The 25,687-nt window shown below is 44.8% G+C and overlaps 2 protein-coding genes across 2 annotated transcripts in view; both read left to right on the forward strand.

The window, feature by feature from the left end:
* Positions 1–21,490, forward strand: part of LOC138664103 (oocyte zinc finger protein XlCOF6-like) — a 248,716-nt gene extending 227,226 nt beyond the window's left edge. Inside the window, exon 7 of the mRNA XM_069750529.1 lies at positions 19,207–21,490. Coding sequence (XP_069606630.1) covers positions 19,207–20,642 — 1,436 coding nt within the window. The 3' untranslated portion in view covers positions 20,643–21,490. The remainder of the gene's footprint in view (positions 1–19,206) is intronic.
* LOC138664099 (zinc finger protein 665-like) overlaps positions 1–25,687 on the forward strand; it is a 356,580-nt gene that overhangs the window by 100,951 nt on the left and 229,942 nt on the right. The gene's annotated exons all lie outside the window — the stretch shown is intronic.

Here is a 25,687-nt window from a genome sequence, read left to right on the forward strand (position 1 = left end):
CATTGGGAGATTAATATTGGCCTTTCTGCTTGTGTGCCACTCCTGACTCCTGGGTGTGCCATCTCTCTCTCTCTCAAATAGTGGGCCATAGAAAGCCTTTTTTTATTTTTTTATTTGGTTTCTAAATTCTCCCTGAAAAAATCAATTTTTTTTATTTGGTTTCTAAATTCTCCCTGAAAAAAAAAAAAATCAGTGGGAGATTAATATTGGCCTTTCTGCTTGTGTGCCAGTCTTGACTCCTGGGTGTGCCATCTCTCTCTCTCTCTCAAATAGTGGGCCATAGAAAGCCTATTTTTTTTAAATTTGTTTTCTAAATTCTCACTGAAAAAATAAAAAAAATCAGTGGGAGATTAATATTGGCCTTTCTGCTTGTGTGCCACTCCTGACTCCTGGGTGTGCCATCTCTCTCTCTCTCAAATACTGGGCCATAGAAAGCCTATTTTTTTTTTTATTTGTTTTCTAAATTCCCACTGAAAAAATAAAAAAAAACAGTGGGAGATTAATATTGGCCTTTCTGCTTGTGTGCCACTCCTGACTCCTGGGTGTGCCATCTCTCTGTCTCAAATAGTGGGCCATAGAAAGCCTATTTTTTTTTTAATTTGGTTTCTAAATTCTCCCTGAAAAAATCAGTTTTTTTATTTGGTTTCTAAATTCTCCTTGAAAAAATTAAAAAAAAAACAGTGGGAGATTAATATTGGCCTTTCTGCTTGTGTGCCAGTCTTGACTCCTGGGTGTGCCATCTCTCTCTCTCAAATAGTGGGCCATAGAAAGCCTATTTTTTTTTTTATTATTTGTTTTCTAAATTCTCACTGAAAAAATAAAAAAAAATCAGTGGGAGATTAATATTGGCCTTTCTGCTTGTGTGCCACTCCTGACTCCTGGGTGTGCCATCTCTCTGTCTCAAATAGTGGGCCATAGAAAGCCTATTTTTTTTTTTTATTTGGTTTCTAAATTCTCCCTGAAAAAATCAATTTTTTTTATTTCGTTTCTAAATTCTCCCTGAAAAAATCATTTTTTTAATTTGGTTTCTAAATTCTCCCTGGAAAAAATAAAAAAAAAATCAGTGGGAGATTAATATTGGCCTTTCTGCTTGTGTGCCAGTCTTGACTCCTGGGTGTGCCATCTCTCTCTCTCAAATAGTGAACCATAGAAAGCCTTTTTTTTTTATTTGGTTTCTAAATTCTCCCTGAAAAAATTAAAAAAAAAAGTGGGAAATTAATATTGACATTTGTGCTTGAGTGACAGTCCTGCGTGTGTGGCATCTCTCTCATTTGGTGCCACCGAAAACAGAGTGTGTAACATTGTGCCTGATTTTCCTTGCGGTCTCACCCACCTGTAAAGGGATATCTAAATCACACTGAAGTTATAGCTCACCGTCAGGGCCGGCTCCAGGTTTTTGAGGGCCCCGGGCGAAAGAGTCTCAGTGGGCCCCCCCCCCTTTAACACATACCCGATTTATGATGCACAGATATGGCAGAGAAATGTATAGTACAATGCCAGATTTCACTTCTTACATGAGTGACAGCTATTGTAAATTCTGCAGTGTATATATACAGGAGATGAGGAGTGGTACTGTGCAGTGTATATATACAGGAGGAAAGGTGCTGTGCATTGTATATATACAGGAGAGGTGCTGTGCAATGTATACATACAGGAGGAAAGGTGCTGTGCAGTGTATATATACAGGGGGAAAGGTGCTGTGCAGTGTATATATACAGGAGAGGTGCTGTGCAGTGTCGTGAGCAGGGCGTTGTTGTATCAGAAAATCTTTTCTGTTTTGAGTTTTTCTATGAAACAAAGACTTTTCTACATAAACAACGTTGTTTGGTTTTGCGGCCCTAACAGATCTGTGCTACAAAGTAACATCGCTCGGGCATTAATGAGGGACCTGATGCTGAATCCTTTCCACAAACCCTAATGACCCAATTAGTGCCCCGTCATTAGAAGCTCATTAAACGCCTCCCTGTCCCGAGCAATCATGTACAGTATGGGGGGATCCTGCAGCCCACCCGTGACTGCTCCATACACTGCCCTCTGTCACTCTCACTATTATCCTGTGCATTTCTCCTTCATCGTTACCCCATGTTACACTTGTCACCCCCCACTACAGAGTAGCAGGGCAGCCAATGTCACCCCCTCCCGGACCCTAATGGCAGCAGGAAATGTCTGCTCCTCTATTGGGTTGGAACCTGATTTAATCAAGGAATAATGTGGATTTGTTGCCGGTGGCTGCAGGGGAAGGGTTAAGTGATGCCATGTCCTTGGTGGGAGCAGTGGCAGCTGCTGGGACCTGGACAGACACAACCAATGTTGCTGTGACTGCACAGTGTGATGTGGAGGAGAGAAGCTGAGACTCCGGAGCAGAAATCACCCACATGCCAGCACTGGGCAGAGTCCCTCCAGTCACCAGCCTGGGGCCACGGGGCCCCAATGTACAGCCCACATGGCAGCAGCTCCCCTTCCTCCTGGCATCTGGTTAACCCCATTTATGCGGGTCAGATTGTTATATTTAAGGTTCAGCAATAACCTTCATACAGATGGGAAGGGGTTAAGCTTCTTCCTACCCCACTGGTGCAGGTTTGGTGCAGCATGCATGTATTCTGGGTGAGCTGGGCGGCTACAGGCTGCAGGCTGCACCCCACCAGCTGCTCCTCCAGACATCACCCACATTTTTAGGCAGCAGAGACAGATAGCAGCAGACTGAGCCACAGGACCAACTGCAATTATTGCTGGATACCTTTGCACTCTGGTAGGACTAGCTCCTCTGGAATCTTCCTGATAAGTTCAGCTCAGCAGCACTGTCTGCAGCCAGCCAGGGGCCAGAGCAGAGAACTGCTCTCTCCGCCCACAAACAGTCACGCTGGCTGCCTTCTCTTAACCCCTATGTGTGCCTGCCTGGCTGCACTCACTGAGTGATAAGATGCTTGTGTCAGAGCTGGCACATAGGGGTTAAGAGAACGCAGCCAGCAGTGACTTTGTGGGCGGAGAGAGCATGTTATCTCCTGCTCTGCTCTCCCAGCTGCTAGTGGGCCCCCCTTTCTTCCCAAGGCCCTGGCATTTGCCCGCTGTGCCGGGTGCTGACGCGGCCCTGCTCACCGTGTAAGTTGTTTGACAGCAACAAATACCGTTACTTTGGTTACGTTTTTAAAACAATGAGGAAGTCTGGTGGAAGAGGTCGTGGCCGTGGGCGTTCATTGTCAGCTGGTAATGATGGTAGTGGTAGTGGAGCATCAGGTGGTCGTGGGAAAAAAAATATTGCACCTAAGTCTGGAGCTGTGGAGCCAGGTTCGTCGTCTGGCTACACAAGGCCTCGAACGCTCCCTTTTCTGGGAGTAGGAAAACCGCTTTTAAAGCCGGAGCAGCAAGAGCAAGTTTTGGCTTACCTTGCTGACTCAGCCTCTAGCTCTTTTGCCTCCTCTTTTGAAACTGGTAAATGTAAAAGCAGCGCGTCGTTAGTGGATGTTCACGGTCAGGGACAAGTCGCTTCCTTGTCCTCTTCAGCAAAAACAACAACAGAGAAGGATGCGTCAGGCGACACAACGGGTTACTCCATGGAGCTCTTTACACATACCGTCCCTGGCTTAGAAAGTGAAACAGTTAACATGCCATGCCCATTACAAGTTGAATCTGACATGGAGTGCACTGATGCACAGCCACAGCCAGACTACTATGCTGGTCCTTTGACTCAGACCACAACATTGCCCTCGCAGGGTACTGATCCAGAATCAGACCCTGATGAGACTATGTTGCCCCGTCACGAACGCTCTACCACCGACTTACACGGTGACAGAGACGAAGTTGCGCACGAGTTAGAAGAGGAGGTTATAGATGACCCAGTTGTTGACCCTGATTGGCAGCCATTGGGGGAACAGGGTGCAGGCGGCAGTAGTTCTGAAGCGGAAGAGGAGGGGCCGCAGCAGGCATCAACATCGCAACAGGTTCCATCTGCCAGGCCCGTAGATGGGACAAAAAGCGTGGCAAAGCCAAAACCTGTTGGAGGACAGCGTGGCCATCCGGTTAAAGCTCAGTCTGCAATGCCTGAAAAGGTATCCGATGCTAGAAAGAGTGCAGTCTGGCATTTTTTTAAACAACATCCAATTGATCAGCGCAAAGTCATCTGTCAAAAATGTTCAACTACCTTAAGCAGAGGTCAGAACCTGAAAAGTCTCAATACAAGTTGCATGCATAGACATTTAACCACCATGCATTTGCAAGCCTGGACTAACTACCAAACATCCCTTAAGGTTGTAGCACCCTCGGCCAATGAAGCTAGTCAGCAACGCTACATCCCTGCCGTCACTGTAAGGCCACCATTTTCCGCACCACCTGCAGTATCTGTGCAGGTTTCTTTGCCAGGCCAAAGCAGTCAGGGTCAAGGAATCACCAGTTTCGTAGTAGGAAACACTGCATCTAGGGCACCGGCGGAAACAATACCGTCTCCAACCGTCTCTCATTCCGCCATGTCCACCGGCACACCCGCTAGTTCCACGATCTCCAGCTCTCCAGTCCAGCTCACCCTACATGAGACTCTGGTTAGAAAAAGGAAGTACTTATCCTCGCATCCGCGTACACAGGGTTTGAACGCCCACATAGCTAGACTAATCTCGTTAGAGATGATGCCCTACCAGGTAGTTGAAAGCAAAGCTTTCAAAGCCCTGATGGACTACGCTGAACCACGCTACGAGCTACCCAGTCGACACTTCTTTTCGAGAAAAGCCATCCCAGCCCTCCACCAGCATGTTAAAGAGCGCATCGTCCATGCACTCAGGCAATCTGTGAGTACAAAGGTCTACCTGACAACAGATGCATGGACCAGTAGGCATGGCCAGGGACGTTACGTGTCTATCACGGCACACTGGGTGAATGTGGTGGATGCAGGGTCCACAGGGGACATCAATTTCGGGACAGTTCTGCCTAGCCCACGGTCTAGGAAACAGTTGGCTGTAGGTGTTCGCACCCCCTCCTCCTCGTCCTTCTGCAGAAGCGAGAGCTTATCCACAGACCGCAGTCGCCCAACCACTCCATCCGCAGCTGCCACTGTTGCACACCAGTTGTCCCATTATGGGCCAGCTACTGGCAAGCGTCAGCAGGCTGTATTGGCTATGAAGTGTTTGGGCGACAACAGACACACTGCGGAAGTTCTGTCCAAGTTCTTGCAGAGAGAAACGCAGTCGTGGCTGGGCACAGTAGATCTTGAGGCAGGCAAGGTAGTGAGTGATAACGGAAGGAATTTCATGGCTGCCATCTCCCTTTCCCAACTGAAACACATTCCTTGCCTGGCTCACACCTTAAACCTGGTGGTGCAGTGCTTCCTGAAAAGTTATCCGGGGTTATCCAACCTGCTCCTCAAAGTGCGCGGACTTTGCTCACATATCCGCCTTTCGCCCGTACACTCCAGCCGTATGCAGACGGAGCAGCGGTCTTTGAACCTTCCCCAGCATCGCCTGATCATAGATGTTGCAACAAGGTGGAACTCAACACTGCACATGCTTCAGAGACTGTGCGAACAGAGGCAGGCTGTTATGTTTTTGTGGGAGGATACACATACACGGGCAGGCAGTAGGATGGCAGACATGGAGTTGTCAGGTGTGCAGTGGTCGAAGATACAAGACATGTGTCAAGTCCTTCAGTGTTTTGAGGAATGCACATGGCTGGTTAGTGCAGACAACGCCATAATAAGAATGAGCATCCCCCTAATGCGTCTGCTGATGCAAAGTTTGACACACATAAAGGAGCAGGCATCTGCAGCCGAGGAAGAGGAAAGCCTTGATGACAGTCAGCCATTGTCTGGTCAGGGCAGTGTACAGGACGAGGTAGCGGGCGAACAGGAGGAGGAGGATGAGGAGGATAATGGGGATGAGTATTTTTTTAATGAGGAAGCTTCTCCGGGGCCACTGGAAATTGGTGGCGTGGCAAGGTCGGGTTCTGGTTTTTTGAGGGACACAAGTGACGTAGATTTGCCTGAATCTGCCCCTCAACCAAGCACAACCTCAGATTTGACAACTGGAACTTTGGCACACATGGCGGATTATGCCTTACGTATCCTCAAAAGGGACACACGCATTACGAAAATGATGAACGATGACGATTACTGGTTGGCCTGCCTCCTTGATCCTCGCTATAAAGGCAAATTGCAAAATATTATGCCACATGAGAACTTGGAACTAATATTAGCAACCAAACAATCAACTCTTGTTGACCGTTTGCTTCAGGCATTCCCAGCACACAGCGCCTGTGATCGTTCTCACACGAGCTGCAGGGGGCAGCAGACCAGAAGTGTTAGAGGTGCAGAAATCAGAAGTGGCGTTGGACAGAGGGGTTTTCTGACCAGGTTGTGGAGTGATTTTGCTATGACCACAGACAGGACAGGTACTGCTGCATCAATTCAAAGTGACAGGAGACAACATTTGTCCAGTATGGTTACTAACTATTTTTCATCCCTTATCGATGTTCTACCTCAACCGTCATTCCCATTTGATTACTGGGCATCCAAATTAGACACCTGGCCAGAATTGGCAGAATATGCATTGCAGGAGCTTGCTTGCCCGGCAGCTAGTGTCCTATCAGAAAGAGTATTCAGTGCTGCAGGTTCAATATTAACCGAAAAAAGGACTCGTCTGGCTACCCAAAATGTTGATGATCTAACCTTCATTAAAATGAACCACAACTGGATATCGAATTCTTTTGCCCCACCTTGCCCGGCCGACACCTAGCTTTCCTATGAAAAGGTATTGCCTGTGGACTACTCTGAATGACTTTACCAATCTCGTAATTTGCAGCAGCTGATTGTCCAGCATACGACATGTTTACACCTCCCTAAATGGCCAAACTCCCCACACGGGGCCGTGGTATCGCCACTTGGCGCAAGCACCCGTGAGAGTGCTGTTTGTGTCTGAAGAGGTGGGTGTGCCTGCTTTTGGTCGACGGCACTGCCACTGGGTCCCTCATAGTACAATAAAGTGTCTCTGGCGGTGGTGGTGCGCACCCAACGTCTGACACACTGTTGTAACATGAGGGGCCCTGGGCCTGTACCGCCGGCCACAAGAGAGTTCCCCCACCCCCAGCTCAAACATTGCTCTACCACTTGCACAATTATCTATCACAGTTCCACCAATGTTTAGTCTATGCGCTGACATCCGTAAATTCCTGCCACTGACAATACCATTGTGTTGACATGTATGATGGTACTTAACATAGTCAGGGGCAGTGTCCTATATTTACCCAAGTAAATACTTTGTGCCAAATTACTAGGTCTGAAACTACGCAGAGGAGCACACCCCTGTACCTAATGATTGCACCCTTTTGTGTTTTCGTTTTGTTGTAATGCGAGACATTAACATGTATTTATTGTTTGGGACTACTAACTGGCAGACACTCATTACAATTGGCCTCAGCTGACAACACCAATGCTGTACCCCTGCAAGAGAATTCAAAGTGTCTACAGCCCAATTTTATTATGTTAGGCCTTCGAAGCCTGTCTGCGGTCCCTCCTTCCACTAGGCCTCCAGTGACCTGTCTACTGCTGCCCGTGTACCCCTGGAACCAATTTTAAAGTGCCCACAGCCCAATTTTATTATGTTAGGCCTTCGAAGCCTGTCTGCGGTCCCTCCTTCCACTAGGCCTCCAGTGACCTGTCTACTGCTGCCCGTGTACCCCTGTAACCAATTTTAAAGTGCCCACAGCCCAATTTTATTATGTTAGGCCTTCGAAGCCTGTCTGCGGTCCCTCCTTCCACTAGGCCTCCACTGACCTGTCTACTGCTGCCCGTGTACCCCTGGAACCAATTTTAAAGTGCCTACAGCCCAATTTTATTATGTTAGGCCTTCGAAGCCTGTCTGCGGTCCCTACTTCCACTAGGCCTCCACTGACCTGTCTACTGCTGTCCGTGTACCCCTGGAACCAATTATAAAGTGCCCACAGCCCAATTTTATTATGTTAGGCCTTCGAAGCCTGTCTGCGGTCCCTCCTTCCACTAGGCCTCCACTGACCTGTCTACTGCTGCCCGTGTACCCCTGGAACCAATTTTAAAGTGCCTACAGCCCAATTTTATTATGTTAGGCCTTCGAAGCCTGTCTGCGGTCCCTCCTTCCACTAGGCCTCCACTGACCTGTCTACTGCTGCCCGTGTACCCCTGGAACCAATTATAAAGTGCCTACAGCCCAATTTTATTATGTTAGGCCTTCGAAGCCTGTCTGCGGTCCCTCCTTCCACTAGGCCTCCACTGACCTGTCTACTGCTGCCCGTGTACCCCTGGAACCAATTTTAAAGTGCCCACAGCCCAATTTTATTATGTTAGGCCTTCGAAGCCTGTCTGCGGTCCCTCCTTCCACTAGGCCTCCACTGACCTGTCTACTGCAGCCCGTGTACCCCTGGAATCAATTATAAAGTGCCTACAGCCCAATTTTATTATGTTAGGCCTTCGAAGCCTGTCTGTGGTCCTTCCTTCCACTAGGCCTCCAGTGACCTGTCTACTGCTGCCTGTGTACCCCTGGAACCAATTTTAAAGTGCCCACAGCCCAATTTTATTATGTTAGGCCTTCGAAGCCTGTCTGCGGTCCCGCCTTCCACTAGGCCTCCACTGACCTGTCTACTGCTGCCCCTGTACCCCTGGAACCAATTTTAAAGTGCCTACAGCCCAAATTTATTATGTTAGGCCTTCAAAGCCTGTCTTTGGTCCCTCCTTCCACTAGGCCTCCACTGACCTGTCTACTGCTGCCCGTGTACCCCTGGAACCAATTTTAAAGTGCCCACAGCCCAATTTTATTATGTTAGGCCTTCGAAGCCTGTCTGCGGTCCCTCCTTCCACTAGGCCTCCACTGACCTGTCTACTGCTGCCCGTGTACCCCTGTAACCAATTTTAAAGTGCCTACAGCCCAATTTTATTATGTTAGGCCTTCGAAGCCTGTCTGCGGTCCCTCCTTCCACTAGGCCTTAACTGACCTGTCTACTGCTGCCCGTGTACCCCTGGAACCAATTTTAAAGTGCCTACAGCCCAATTTTATTATGTTAGGCCTTCGAAGCCTGTCTGCGGTCCCTCCTTCCACTAGGCCTCCACTGACCTGTCTACTGCTGCCCGTGTACCCCTGGAACCAATTTTAAAGTGCCCACAGCCCAATTTTATTATGTTAGGCCTTCGAAGCCTGTTTGCGGTCCCTCCTTCCACTAGGCCTCCACTGACCTGTCTACTGCTGCCCGTGTACCCCTGGAACCAATTTTAAAGTGCCTACAGCCCAATTTTATTATGTTAGGCCTTCTAAGCCTGTCTGCGGTCCCTCCTTCCAATAGTTCTCCACTGACCAGACCAATGCTGGCCGTGTACCCCTGGAACCCAGGTGAAAGTGCATGGAGCCTACTTTTTTTTATACTTTTTTACTTTTTGTTTTATATTTAGAAAGCCCAGATGAACTACGCTGTACCACGGTTCAAGCTACCCAGTCGACATTTCTTTTGCGAGAAAAGCCATCCCAGCCCTCCACCGGCATGAAAAAGTCTGCATTGTCATAGCACTCAGGCAATCAAACAGTAGAAAGGTGCACCTGACAAGAGACGCATGGACCAGTAGGCATGTCCACAAAAAGTTACGTGTCCATTACGGCGCACTGGGTTAATGTGTTGGATGCATGGTCCACAGGGGACAGCCTACAAAGTCTGTCTGCAGTCCCTAATTCAAATTGTCCTCCGCTGACCACACCACTGCTGCCCGTGTACCCCTGGAACCAATTTTAAAGTGCCTACAGGCTAATTTTGTTATGTTAGGCCTACTACGCCTGTCTGCGGTCCCTCCTTCCAATACTCCTCCACTGACGACACCACTGCTGCCTGTGGACCCCTGTAACCTATTTTTAATTGCATAGAGCATCCTTTTTTTAATAGTAGGCGTACAAAGTCTGTCTGCGGTCCACTATTGAAATTGTCCTCCACTGACCATAGCAATGCTGCCTGTGTACCCCTGTAACCTTTTTTAAACTGCATTGAGCCACATTTTTGGCTTAAGGCCTACTACCTGTGTCTGTCTGCGCCACTCAATACAGCTGTCCTCCTTTGAAAAAAGCAGAGCGTCAATAGTCTTGTTTTTAGCCTCTAGGAATCTGAAAACTGCATTGGGGCTACTACTTCGGTAGGGCCTACTAACGGTGTCTGCCGCTTCAAGGTGTTCCCCAGGTTTCCTCGCCATTGCTTCGATCTTCTGACTCTCGTTTAGTAGTTGTTGATAACTACACTGCATTAGGCCTACAAATTGGGTATGGGGTGTAGAGACGGTGTGTTCCACTCCAAGGTGTTCCCCAGGTTTCCTCTCCATTGCTTCGGTCTTCCGACTCTCGTTTAGTAGTTGTTGAAAACTACACTGCATTAGGCCTACAAATTGGGTATGGGGTGTAGAGACGGTGTGTTCCACTCCAAGGTGTTCCCCAGGTTTCCTCTCCATTGCTTCGGTCTTCCGACTCTCGTTTAGTAGTTGTTGAAAACTACACTGCATTAGGCCTACAAATTGGGTATGGGGTGTAGAGACGGTGTGTTCCACTCCAAGGTGTTCCCCAGGTTTCCTCTCCATTGCTTCGGTCTTCCGACTCTCGTTTAGTAGTTGTTGAAAACTACACTGCATTAGGCCTACAAATTGGGTATGGGGTGTAGAGACGGTGTGTTCCACTCCAAGGTGTTCCCCAGGTTTCCTCTCCATTGCTTCAGTCTTCCAACTCTCGTTTAGTAGTTGTTGAAAACTACACTGCATTAGGCCTACAAATTGGGTATGGGGTGTAGAGACGGTGTGTTCCACTCCAAGGTGTTCCCCAGGTTTCCTCTCCATTGCTTCAGTCTTCCGACTCTAGTTTAGTAGTTGTTGAAAACTACACTGCATTAGGCCTACAAATTGGGTATGGGGTGTAGAGACGGTGTGTTCCACTCCAAGGTGTTCCCCAGGTTTCCTCTCCATTGCTTCGGTCTTCCGACTCTCGTTTAGTAGTTGTTGAAAACAACACTGCATTAGGCCTACAAATTGGGTATGGGGTGTAGAGACGGTGTGCTCCTCTCCAAGGTGTTCCCCAGGTTTCCTCTCCATTGCTTCAGTCTTCCGACTCTCGTTTAGTAGTTGTTGAAAACTACACTGCATTAGGCCTACAAATTGGGTATGGGGTGTAGAGACGGTGTGTTCCACTCCAAGGTGTTCCCCAGGTTTCCTCTCCATTGCTTCGGTCTTCCGACTCCCGTTTAGTAGTTGTTGAAAACTACACTGCATTAGGCCTACAAATTGGGTATGGGGTGTAGAGACGGTGTGTTCCATTCCAAGGTGTTCCCCAGGTTTCCTCTCCATTGCTTCGGTCTTCCGACTCTCGTTTAATAGTTGTTGAAAACAACACAGCATTAGGCCTACTAGTTGGGTTGGGGCCTTCTATCTGTGTCTGCCGCTCCTTGCTGTTCTCCTCCAGTGAACAAAGCTGTGCCGCCGGTTTACTACTGTTGCCAATTTTGAACTGCATTTAGAATACTTACTGATTTGGGCCTACTCTCTGTGTCAGCCTCTCATTCCAGTTGTCCTCCACTGAACAAAGCAATGCCCCCTGGTTAGTCCTGTTACCAATTTTGAACTGCATTTAGCCCACTTTATTCTTTGAGCCCATATCTGTTTCCCCCTCATCCTGCCCATTGCCCAGCCAGTGATAGATGAGTCTGCTGGTACATTGACCCATAACGCAACATTCCCCGTGCACGCTACACTGCAAGATTGTGACCCTGCTGAAAGTCAGGTCCCCCTTCCCGCATACCATACCACATTACACAGGGACAAAGAGGAAGGTGCAGATGAAGGTGCAGGTTCCTTCATCATGTGGAGGGAGGAATACTCGTTGGCGACGTCACTGGCACAGGGCCTCTCATAGTACGCAAAAGTGTTGCTGCCGGTGGGAGGCGCCCCCGCCGTGCAAACACACCGCTGTACTTTGAGGGGCCCTGTGCCAGTGCCAATGCCAACGAGTGGGCCCCCCCTGCTTGCTCAGGATCACAGCACTTGCAAAGTTGAAATACTTACCTCTCCCTGCTGCACTGCTGTGACATGGTCCAGATGTCCTTGGCCCACTAATTGCTTGAACCAGCCGTACCCCCCACAACTTTAGCCAAATGACCCCCAATTTCAAATGCCTTACAATTATTATAAGCTAAATTACGATTGACAAGCTTCAGTAGCAAGAATGGATGTTTTTGCCAATACAATGGGCTCTGTACAAGTTTTCCTGGCCTCTACTCACTGCCGACTATGCTCCCCCATTGGGTTTCGTGTTTCGGTCGATCCCCGACTTTTCGCGATAATCGGCCGATTCCACTTGACTCGACTTTTGAGATAGTCGGGTTTCGCGAAACCCGGCTCGACTCTAAAAAGGTCAAGGTCGCTCAACTCTACTGGGCACTGTACATCTTGAGGCAGGCAAGGTAGTGAGTGATAACGGAAGGAATTTTATGGCTGCCATAGCCCTTTCACAACTGAAACACATTCCTTGCCTGGCTCACACCTTAAACCTGGTGGTGCAGTGCTTCCTGAAAAGTTATCCGGGGTTATCCGACCTGCTCCTCAAAGTGCGCAGACTTTGCTCGCATATCCGCCGTTCGCCCGTACACTCCAGCCGTATGCAGAACCATCAGCGGTCTTTGAACCTTCCCCAGCATCGCCTAATCATCGACGTTGCAACAAGGTGGAACTCCACACTGCACATGCTTCAGAGGCGTGCTGTTATGTATTTGTGGGAGGATACACATACACGGGCAGGCAGTTGGATGGCAGACATGGAGTTGTCAGGTGTGCAGTGGTCGAAGGTACAAGACCTGTGTCAAGTCCTTCAGTGTTTTGAGGAATGCACACGGCTGGTTAGTGCAGACAACGCCATAATAAGCATGAGCATCCCCCTAATGCGTCTGCTGATGCAAAGTTTGACGCACATAAAGGAGCAGGCGTCTGCAGCCAAGGAAGAGGGAAGCCTTGATGACAGTCAGCCATTGTCTGGTCAGGGCAGTCTACAGGACGAGGTAGCGGGCGAAGAGGAGGAGGACGAGGGGGATGATGGGGATGAGTATTTTTTGAATGAGGAAGCTTCTCCGGGGCCAATAGCAACTGGTGGCGTTGCAAGGCCGGGTTCAGGTTTTTTTAGGGAGACAAGTGACGTAGATTTGCCTGAAACTGCCCCTCAACCCAGCACAACCGCAGATTTGACAACTGGAACTTTGGCCCACATGGTGGATTATGCCTTACGTGTCCTCAAAAGGGACCCACGCATTATTAAAATGATGACCGATGACGATTACTGGTTGGCCTGCCTCCTTGATCCTCACTATAAAGGCAAATTGCAAAATATCATGCCACATGAGAACCTCGAACAAATATTAGCAACCAAACAATCAACTCTTGTAGACCGTTTGATTCAGGCATTCCCAGCACACAGCGCCGGTGATGGTTCTCACACGAGCTGCAGGGGGCAACAGGGCAGAGGTGTTAGAGGTGCACAAATCAGAAGTGGCGTTGGACAGAGGGGTTTTCTCACCAGGTTGTGGAGTGATTTCGCAATGACCGCAGTCAGGACAGGTACTGCAGCATCAATTCAAAGTGACAGGAGACAACATTTGTCCAGTATGGTTACTAACTATTTTTCATCCCTTATTGATGTTCTCCCTCAACCGTCATTCCCATTTGATTACTGGGCATCCAAAATAGACACCTGGCCTGAATTGGCAGAATATGCATTGCAGGAGCTTGCTTGCCCAGCAGCTAGTGTTCTATCAGAAAGAGTATTCAGTGCTGCTGGTTCAATATTGACCGAAAAAAGGACTCGTCTGGCTACCCAAAATGTTGATGATCTAACCTTCATTAAAATGAACCACTCATGGATTTTGAATTATTTTGCCCCACCTTTCCCGGCTGACACCTAGCTTTCTTAGAAAAAGGTCTTGCTTGTGGACTCGTCTTACTGACTGTTCCAATCTCTTAATTTGCAGCAGCTGTTTGTCCAGCATAAAACATGTTTACACCTCCCTAAATGGGCTAACTTCCCCCACGGGGCCGTGGTCGCGCCACTTGGTGCAAGCACCCGTGAGAGTGCCTTTTGTCTGAAGAGGTGGGTGTGCATGCTTTTGGTCGACGGCACTTTTACTTTGTCCCTCATAGTACAATAAAGTGTCTCTGGCGGTGGTGGTTCGCACCCAACGCCAGACACACCGTTGTAACATGAGGGGCCCTGGGCCTGTACCGCCGGCCACAAGAGAGTTCCCCCCCCAGCTCAAACAGTGCTCTACCACTTGCAAAATTATCTCTCACAGCTCCACCAATGTTTAGTCTGTGCGCTGACATCCTTCAATGCCTGGCACTGACAATACCAATTTGTTGACATGTATGATGCTAGTTAAAATAGTCAGGGTCAGTGTCCTATATTGACACCAGTAAATACTCAGCGCCAAATTACTATGTTTGAAACTCAGCAGAGGAGCCCACCCCTGTACCTAAGTATGCCACCCTTTTGTTTTTTGGTTTTGTTGTTTTGCGAGACATTAACATCTATTTATTTTTTGGGAGTATTAACTGTGTCAGACACTCCTTCCAATTGTCCTCCGCTGACCACACCAATGCTGCCTGTGTACCTCTGCAAGATAAATCAAACAGCTTTGAGCCTAATTTTTATTTTAGGCCTACTAAGTCTGTCTGCGGTCCCTCCTTCCTTTTGTCCTCCGCTGAGCACACCAATGCCGACTGTGTACCCATGTAACTTTTTGTTATCCTGCAGTGAGCCAACTTTGTGGTGTAAGGCCTACTAGCCGTGTCTTTCTGCGCCACTTAATACAGCTGTCCTCCTCTAAAAAAAATACCAAAAAAGGCGGATTTTCAGCTTGTCAGAATTATAAAACTGCATTGGGGCCACAAGTTTCATCTTGGTCTACAAACTGAGTCTTCCGCTCTAAGGTGTTCTCTTTGTTGCCTCTCCCTCACTTCTAGCTTGAAGCTCTTGTTAAGTAGTTGTTGAAACAACACTGCATTAGGCCCACAAGTTGGGTCTGGGTTGTAGAGACGGTGTCTGCCGCTCCAAGGTGTTCTCCTGGTTGCCTTTCCTGAGCTTCAATCTTCAGGCTCGTCTTAAATAGTTTTTTAATCGAACAACTGCAGTGGGGCTACTAGTTTGGTTGGGGCCTACTAAGATTGTCTGTCGCTCCAAGGTGTTCTCCTGGTTTACTTTCCTGAGCTTCAATCTTCAGGCTCGTCTTAAATAGTTTTTTAATCGAACAACTGCAGTGGGGCTACTAGTTTGGTTGGGGCCTACTAAGATTGTCTGTCGCTCCAAGATGTTCTCCTGATTTACTTTCCCGAGCTTCAATCTTCAGGCTCGTCTTAATTAGTTTTTTAATCGAACAACTGCAGTGGGGCTAATAGTTTGGTTGGGGCCTACTAAGATTGTCTGTCGCTCCAAGGTGTTCTCCTAATTTACTTTCCTGAGCTTCAATCTTCAGGCTCGTCTTAAATAGTTTTTTAATCGAACAACTGCAGTGGGGGTACTAGTTTGGTTGGGGCCTACTAAGATTGTCTGTCGCTCCAAGGTGTTCTCCTGATTTACTTTCCATAGCTTCAATTTTCATGCTCTTGTTAAGTAGTTGTTGAAACAACACTGCATTAGGCCTACAAGTTGGGTCTGGGTTGTAGAGATGGTGTCTGCCGCTCCAAGGTGTTCTCCAGGGTGCCTCTCCCTAGCTTCAATCTTCATGCTCTTGTTAAGTAGTTGTTGAAACAACACTGCATTAGGCCTACAAGTTGGGTCTGGGTTGTAGAGACGGTGTCTTCCGCTCCAAGGTGTTCTACAGGTTGCCTTTCCCTAGCTTCTATCTTCAGGCTCTCGTTAAATTGTTTTTAATATAACACTGCATTTGGCCTACTTGTTTTGTTGGCCCTACTAACGGTGTCTGCAGCTCCTTGATGTTCTCCTCCACTGAACAAACCAGTGCTGCCTGTTTACTTCTGTTACCAATTTTGAACTGCATTTAGCCTACTTACTGATTTGGGCCTACTCACTTGTCAGCCTCTCATTACAGTTGTCCTCCACTGAACAAAGCAATGCCCCCTGGTTAGTCCTGTTACCAATTTTGAACTGCATTTAGCCCACTTTATTCTTTGGGCCTATATCTGTGTTTCCTCCTCATCCTGCCCATTGCCCAGCCAGTGATAGATGAGCCTGCTGGTACATTGACCCATAACGCAACATTCCCCGTGCACGCTACACAGCCAGAATGTGACCCTGCTGAAAGTCAGGTTCCCCTTCCCGCATACCATACCACCTTACACGGGGACAAAGAGAAAGGTGCAGATGAAAGTGCAGGTTCCTTCATCAGGTGGGGGGAGGAATACTCGTTGGCGACGTCACTGGCACAGGGCCCCTCATAGTACGCAAAAGTGTCGCTGCCGGTGGGAGGCGCCCCCGCCGTGCAAACACACCGCCGTACTTTGAGGGGCCCTGTGCCAGTGCCAATGAGTGGGCCCCCCCTGCTTGCTCAGGATCACAGCACTTGCAAAGTTGAAATACCTCTCTGTTATGGCTGGCAATCAGGCAACACAGCGTGCAGTAATCAGCGCACATACAGAGATCTGGCAACAACCAAAACAATAAGACGAACTCTGAGACGTGGAATCTCTGTAGACTGCAGTACCTGATCTATCCTCACACAACTATAAGCAGCAGTGGATTGCGCCTATCACTACCTATGCAACTCGGCACTGCCTGAGGAGCTGACTAGCCTGAAGATAGAAATACAAGCCTGACTTACCTCAGAGAAATACCCCAAAGGAATAGGCAGCCCCCCACATATAATGACTGTTAGCAAGATGAAAAGACAAACGTAGGAATGAAATAGATTCAGCAAAGTGAGGCCCGATATTCTAGACAGAGCGAGGATAGCAAAGAGAACTATGCAGTCTACAAAAAACCCTAAAACGAAAACCACGCAAAGGGGCAAAAAGACCCACCGTGCCGAACTAACAGCACGGCGGTGCACCCCTTTGCTTCTCAGAGCTTCCAGCAAAAGTTAATAGCAAGCTGGACAGAAAAAACAGAAAACAAACTAGAAGCACTTATCTAGCAGAGCAGCAGGCCCAAGGAAAGATGCAGTAGCTCAGATCCAACACTGGAACATTGACAAGGAGCAAGGAAGACAGACTCAGGTGGAGCTAAATAGCAAGGCAGCCAACGAGCTCACCAAAACACCTGAGGGAGGAAGCCCAGAGACTGCAATACCACTTGTGACCACAGAAGTGAACTCAGCCACAGAATTCACAACACCTCTCCCTGCTCCACTGCCGTGATGTGGTCCAGATTTCCTGGGCCCACTAAATACTTGAACCAGCCCTACCCCCCACAACTTTAGCTAAATGACCCCCAGTTTCCAATTCCTTACTATTATTATAAGGTAAATTAAGATTGACAAGCTTCAGTAACAAGAATGGATGTTTTTGCCATTAAAATGGGCACTGTAGGTGTTTTCCTGGCCTCCACTCACTGCCGACTATGCTCCCCCATTGACTTGCATTGGGTTTCGTGTTTCGGTCGATCCCCGACTTTTCGCGATAATCGGCCGATTCCACTCGACTCGACTTTTGAGATAGTCGGGTTTCGCGAAACCCGACTCGACCCTAAAAAACTAAAAGTCACTCAACCCTACTTAGCACACCTCTCGTGGACGCTGGCTTCGAAATGACGCCTCACTGGAGTCTGCGCGTGCAGCGGTTCGGACCACATTAATTGCAGAAAAAAGCCTAATAATAATAAGAATAACAAGTTGACTACGGTGGAATAACAATATAGTGCTTTGTGCCAAAGCACTATAATAATAATAAGAAGTTAACTACGGTGGAATAACAATACAGTGCTTTGTGCCAAAGCACTATAATAATAAAGGAACCCAGACGGACCACAATTAACAGGCCCACTCGGCTTCTGTTTGCTTCAGTTGTGCAACAGATCTATTTTGGACATAAAATCCATTTTCCTGAAGAGATCAGTCAAAACTCAGAAACTCAGGTGTGAACACACTCCAAAGCTGTCTGGCAAAAAATGGAAAAATGGATACATGTCTGTGTTTGATCCGCTTGATTGAATTTGCCCATTCAAGGGAATGGGTCTGCATTTCCAGATCGTATTCGCATGTCATCCAGAATATCCTGGTTCATTAACTGAATCATAATATTGTATGTTGACATTTTTTCCTCCTGATCCACCAAGCGCCAATATTTTTACAGTGAAGAACTTCATAGTGTGAATATGTCCCATGGAGAGGGGAAGAATGACAGTGAAATCATATTCCTGCCTGGCAGTGAGTGTGCTTGGTTGTGGTAAACAGCCATAGAAATTGAAGAAGGTGGGGGGTAACGTAACTTCACCTGTGCTAGTTCATGAGAAATCAAAGCATACCATGTGAGCAGAGCTGGAGAAACATCCCGAGAGACAAAAGTTTGAATGTGGACGAGGTGAGAAAAAATCTATGAAGGTTTCTGATGAGCAGGATAGCTCCATGCAAAAACAGATATGTGGAGCTTTATTACCACAGAGGCTTAGTCACATATGTGGTTACCTATTTATTGTACACAAAGGTGTCCTTAGCCCTTAAGCTAGGTGATCTTTGAAAGAACCAACAACTGTGAACCATGGATTACAGAGGACACTGCTGCAAATTCATTTTCAGATGCCCAGTGCTCCCATATTCATGATGGAATCCAATGCTTTCTGTTGACTTCCAATGCATATGAAATAGTATAAAAAACTTCTCATATCTTGTATCTATCGCTTAGTTTCTTTTAATAAAAAAAATACAAAACCTACACTTGCATTAAAGCCATTGCTTATTTTTACATGTCCATACTACTGTACTCTGTGCTAGATGCAAGTATATACCTGTCAGGAAGTGTATGAGAGATGAACACTATCTATTAGCACTGACTTGCAGTTAAATTGATAAGGGTCCACTGAACATGAAACTGCAAATGATTGGTGACAGGTGAAGTGAAACCAGAACCTACAGAGAATACGGCTTCAACTGAGATGTGAAAATATTGAAAAAGCACAACTTGGTGGCCTAACATCATAATCTACTAGTCCTTGGGTAGTAGTCTCCTGTCTTAGTCATACTATATAGATAATATAAATATTAATATAATTTCAATGCAGTGTTATTGACAATTAATAATTTTATTCTTGGCAGGTGACGGTTCCAGGAGCTCAGAGGGACATCTGATATTTTCAGATTTTGCAGCAGGGGATCAAGGTATCACATCAGATACATATGAAGACCATGTAGTTATCACAAATATACCTCAAGCTCTTCTTAGGAAAAATCTATCATCTGATCCTTTTCAACGGGTCCTTTCTTCTACTTCATTAAAGGAAAATATGAAAAACAAAAACCGCAAAAGTACTGATGAACATGAAGTAGCTCACACAGGGGAGAAACCATTTTCATGTTCACAATCTGGGAAATGTTACAATACTAAATCAAGATTTCTTTCACATCAGAGAAGTCACTCAGGGAAGAAGCTATTTTCATGTTTAAAATGTGGGAAACATTTTGAAAGGAAATCAGATCTTGTTTCACATCAAAAACTTCACACAGGGGAGAAGCAATTCTTATGCTCAGAATGTGGGAAATGTTTTAGTGAGAAAAAAATTCTTGTTAAACACCAGAAAACTCACACAGGGGAGAAACCGTTTTTATGTTCCGAATGTGGGGATTGTTTTAATCAGAAATCAAATCTTGTTAGACATCAGAGAACTCACACTGGTGAAAAGCCATTTCCATGTTCAGAATGTGGGAAATGTTTTAGACATAAATTCGATCTTGTTACACATCAGAGAAGACACACAGGGGAAAAGCCATTTTCATGTTCAGAATGTGCGAAATGTTTTATAAAGAAATCATATCTTGTTAAGCATCAGAGAGCGCACACGGGGGAAAAGCCATTTTCATGTTCAGAATGTGGGAAATGTTTTAGACATAAATTCGATCTTGTTACACATCAGAGAAGACACACAGGGGAAAAGCCATTTTCATGTTCAGAATGTGCGAAATGTTTTATAAAGAAATCATATCTTGTTAAGCATCAGAGAGCGCACAAGGGGGAAAAGCCATTTTCATGTTCAGAATGTGGGAAATGTTTTAGACATAAATTCGATCTTGTTACACATCAGAGAAGACACACAGGGGAAAAGCCATTTTCATGTTCAGAATGTGGGAAATGTTTTGTAAATAAATCATATCTTGTTACGCATCAGAGAGTGCACACGGGGGAAAAGCCATTTTCATGTTCAGAATGTGGGATATGTTTTAATGAGAAAAAAGCTCTTGTGACACATCAAACAACTCACACAGGGGAGAAACCGTTTTTATGTTCCAAATGTGGGGGTTGTTTTAATCAGAAATCAAATCTTGTTAGACATCAGAGAACTCACACTGGTGAAAAGCCATTTTCATGTTCAGAATGTGGGAAATGTTTTAGACATAAATTTGATCTTGTTACACATCAGAGAAGTCACACAGGGGAAAAGCCATTTTCATGTTCAGAATGTGGGAAATGTTTTAAATCGAAATCAAATCTTGTTTCGCATCAAAAAACTCACAAAGTTCAGGTAGATGCTATTTGATTAAAATGGTAATCTTTCCAAAGTTGCTATACTTATTCTAAGCTATTCCGCTGCTATTGTCACAACCAGATATTAAACAATTAAATACAGCATTTAGGAGGTTCATATAGGGTGAGAAGGCAAGAATGCTTATGGGATTGCTCAATCTACAATTGCCCAGAAGAGAGGGAGGAATTAATTTTCTGGATATTGGAAGATACAATCTGGCAGCTAACTTTAGGTACATTGTGGATGGGATTTGCGGGGTCTCCCATTTTGCCAATGTACAAGTGGAGGAACAGTTGATCTATCTGTCTGATCTATCTGGGTAACGATGAGCTCCCTGATGATATTAGAGAGCACTCGGTTTTGTGGCAAACTCTTTTGATATGGAGGAGCGGGAGAAAAACCTGTGGAGGGACAGGTGATCTGTCTCCCTTTCAGCCATTTCTAAGCAATCCTAAATTTATGAATAATTGTCTAACTGTACATTATGTAACCTTGGCAAAACAGGGATGCACTTAGTTGCTTACGTCTCTTCATCAGGCTATGCGGGCTGACATGTTGGATGAGAATTTCTCCCCACTATCTTTTGAAACAATAACACAGCTCTTTCCCTTTTTTAGACACAGGCCATTCCTCTTCCTTTAGGTACATAGCCTAACCCAAAAATATACTAGTGTTAGAAAAAATAACACTTCCTTAATTTTTCAAGTAAAAGCACAGTGAGGATAGAAACGAAAGCAATATTGAATTGTGTGGATAAAACAAATCTTGTTTAATGTCCATTCAAAAAGTGATTTCAAAAATGAAGAAAAGTAAGTTCATAGAACACGAAAAAGACAAAAGACTCTACTATAAAATGCACACCACCCAACATAATATAACAAAATACAAATTTTATTGGCACATATGTTAAAACACAATTAAAAACACTATGCTGCTTGCAATCATCCTGAATACATAGTATAAACCCCTACAAAACATCCATTATACAGCCTGAGACAAAAATACAACAATATGTATATCATATAAAGTCAGGAACATCCTGCCTAATGGCTCATGGGGTATCTAAATATACATGGACACCAACATGCAGAACCATGCAAGGGTTAACAAAACGCCGTAAACCAATAGAAACCGGCATATGAAGAGAACAGGCTGGAGGATACAGGAGGATTAGCAAGCCATAGCCCCACGCGTATCGCCTCCCGAATGAGGCTTCGTCAGGGGAAGTACAAGGAAGGCCAATTCCAAAGTATATATACATAGGTAATCAATGTTCAACAGCCTACCGGTGTGGAGCCGGATACCGCCATGGAGTCGGAACCAGCGTGCCAGCCTTCATAATACTTAGAGACCGGGTCCATAACACACTTCCGCCTCATTTGGGAGGCGATACGCGTGGGGCTATGGCTTGCTAATCCTCCTGTATCCTGCAGCCTGTTCTCTTCATATGCCGGTTTGTATTGGTTTACGGCGTTTTGTTAAACCTTGCATGGTTCTGCATGTTGGTGTCCATGTATATTTAGATACCCCATGAGCCATTAGGCAGGATGTTCCTGACTTTATATGATATACATATTATTGTATTTTTGTCTCAGGCTGTATAATGGATGTTTTGTAGGGGTTTATACTATGTATTCAGGATGACTGCAAGCAGCATAGTGTTTTTAATTGTGTTTTAACATATGTGCCAATAAAATTTGTATTTTGTTATATTATGTTGGGTGGTGTGCATTTTATAGTAGAGTCTTTTGTCTTTTTCGTATTCTATTCAGTTTATTCTACTACTTTGCACCCCCTATATATATACTTACTCTATGGCGGTGCACTGGTTGTTTTTGTTTAATATGGAAAAGTAAGTTCATATCACACAATATTAAGTATTAGATTATAGAAGAGAAATCAAGCATTCATTGATCTTACATATGACAATGTCCGTATGGAGATTCTCAAGGTATGAGCATGTCCTGAACAGAGTCGGGTCTGCTTTATATACCATTTTGACCCACTTACATTGGTTTCTATTTTTCTATCTCATAACCACATATGGTGACAAATTGCTATGTTCATAGCTTCTACCATATTAGAAGAACACTAGTAACTTGCAGATTATGCATATTAGTTCTGTACATTACCTCATTTTAAAATGCTTAAGCATATTGCTTGTGTGACCTTTAAAAGAACCATTTTTTATCTCCATATAGTCGCATTTTGGGAGTTCTGACAAGTGTCCTTTAACTATGACATACAGAGCACAGATGTATCTGCCAAAATCCTCTGAATAACTCAGTCACAAACTACCCATAGTCTCTGCTAGTCTCTCTCTAGTTGGACTCTGTATCCGTATATTTTTATTATTAATATATTAATGTATATTTTTATTATTGATATATTAATATTTTACAGTCACTCTTGATTTTGATTTGAGAGATATCATAATCAATCCTAAACTCATTCTCTCACCATTTGTATCACATTCATTCTTTATTCTGAAAACCTTGTATCACCATCTGTTTTGAATGTCATCTGAATTTTGAAAACAAAAATAAAAATTAAATCAGTTATATTTTTCCGTTTTATCATCTCTTAAAATATCATCTTCCTTTTTCATTTGTCTTTATCTTTTTATAAATGTTCTTAATTTTACACATAATAACTATTTGATACATTATACACAGCAAAAGTATAATAAATATAATAACAATTGGATTAGATAATACATTTCCTGCTGCCATTTTCGCTGAAGACTGTGACCAACTAGTTACTGATTTTCCTAAATTTCTCCACCAGGATGCGCCTGACATACTTGTCCATTCATGTTCAATATCATTTAAATTCCCTTGCTCATGTCTGAATACAATTTCAGCTTCTTTTAGTTGTTTTGCTAACAAATGTAGCAAACCCTTGTCTTTCTTTATTTCTTTTGTCCACATATTCCAAGGAAAATTATTTATTTGGGACAAATTGAACTGTATTAGAAGGATTTTTAGATTTCTTGAGCCTATTGATGTAATATTAATACTTCCTTCCTTCTTTGTGAAAGTTTTCACATTTCCCTCAATACAATATAAACCTATTGTCAGATTTTCAACATGTGCACAGGATGAAAAGTATGCAGAAACAACTTCTTTTTCTGACTTGGAAACAAGTCTTATTAGCGCTTATTAGTGTCACCAAGTCATGTATTGTGTGTACATTCTCAACTCTGGCATGACATGAGGTATGATTATGGAAACATGAATGATAAATGACTTTATCCTGTCCAGGGAGACACATTACCTTAGAAACAAAATTTAAGCATGAGGAAATGTCTAATTGTTCAGTGTTTGTATCATCAAATGCAAATTCTGTGTACTGTAATTGATAAAATAGCAATTGTCTATGACTAACAGTATTATAGAAATTTGGTTTGAGATGAATCTATCCCCGTGTGTGCTGCAGCCATTCCCAATTATCAGATCAGATATGTTGAGCGCTCAAGAAAGAATGAGTCTGACACGAAAGTGACAGTATAACATTCCATTCAGATCTCTTGGTTTATTCTTTGATACATAGTTTTATAGATGCATATAAAAGGGGGGTAGTTAGTAAATTAACATACAATTTTAGCTATTATTTCATTGGCTGACTGAGTACATAATATATTTAACTGAGTACATGGCATATTCTGACTAAAGTCTTACCTAACAAGCTGATTTAGCACTCTTGGAAGCATCTGTCACCCTTGTCCTGCTATTTCAGCAACATTTAGTGATATTCTTAGACATTAGTTCAGGACATCTGGCCTAAGTTCCCATTTTAGGGTGTCTGGAAAGTACCAAGGAACCATCTGGCCTAGCTCATATGGTCAAGTTGAGCAATTGATTATAAACTAGCTGAGTATATAGATATATACAGTACAGACCAAAAGTTTGGACACACCTTCTCATTTAAAGATTTTTCTGTGTTTTCATGACTATGAAAATTGTACATTCACACTGAAGGCATCAAAACTATGAATTAACACATGTGGAATTATATACTTAACAAAAAAGTGTGAAACAACTGAAATTATGTCTTATATTCTAGGTTATTCAAAGTAGCCACCTTTTACTTTAATGACTGCTTTGCACACTCTTGGCATTCTCTTGATGAGCTTCAAGAGGTAGTCACTGGGAATGGTTTTCAAATCACAAGTGTGCCCTGTCAGGTTTAATAAATGGGATTTATTGCCTTATAAATGGGGTTGGGACCATCAGTTGTATTGTGCAGAAGTCTGGTGGATACACAGCTGATAGTCCTACTGAATAGACTGTTAGAATTTGTATTATGGCAAGAAAAAAGTAGCTAAGTAAAGAAAAACGAATGGCCATCATTACTTTAAGAAATGAAGGTCAGTCAGTCCGAAAAATTGGGAAAACTTTGAAAGTGTCCCCAAGTGCAGTTGCAAAAACCATCAAGCGCTACAAAGAAACTGGCTCACATGAGGACCGCCCCTGGAAAGGAAGACCAAGAGTCACCTCTGCTTCTGAGGATAAGTTTATCTGAGCCACCAGCCTCAGAAATCGCAGGTTAACAGCAGCTCAGATTAAAGACCAGGTCAATACCACACAGAGTTCTAGCAGCAGGCACATCTCTACAACAACTGTTAAGAGGAGACTTTGTGCAGCAGGCCTTCATGGTAAAACAGCTGCTAGGAAACCACTGCTAAGGACAGGCAACAAGCAGAAGAGACTTGTTTGGGCTAAATAACACAAGGAATGGACATTAGACCAGTGGAAATCTGTGCTTTGGTCTGATGAGTCCAAATTTGAAAGCTTTGGTTCCAACCACCAAGTCTTTGTGAGACGCAGAAAAGGTGAACGGATGGACTCTACATGCCTGGCTCCAACCGTGAAGCATAGAGGAGGAGGTGTGATGGTGTGGGGGTGCTTTGCTGGTGACACTGTTGGGGATTTATTCAAAATTGAATTCATTCTGAACCAGCATGGCTACCACAGCATCTTGCAGCGGCATGCTATTCCATCCGGTTTGCGTTTAGTTGGACCATCATTTATTTTTCAACTGGACAATGACCCCAA

Source organism: Ranitomeya imitator, chromosome 2 (genome assembly GCF_032444005.1).
Source record: "Ranitomeya imitator isolate aRanImi1 chromosome 2, aRanImi1.pri, whole genome shotgun sequence".
In the NCBI taxonomy this organism is placed as follows: Eukaryota; Metazoa; Chordata; class Amphibia; order Anura; family Dendrobatidae; genus Ranitomeya; species Ranitomeya imitator.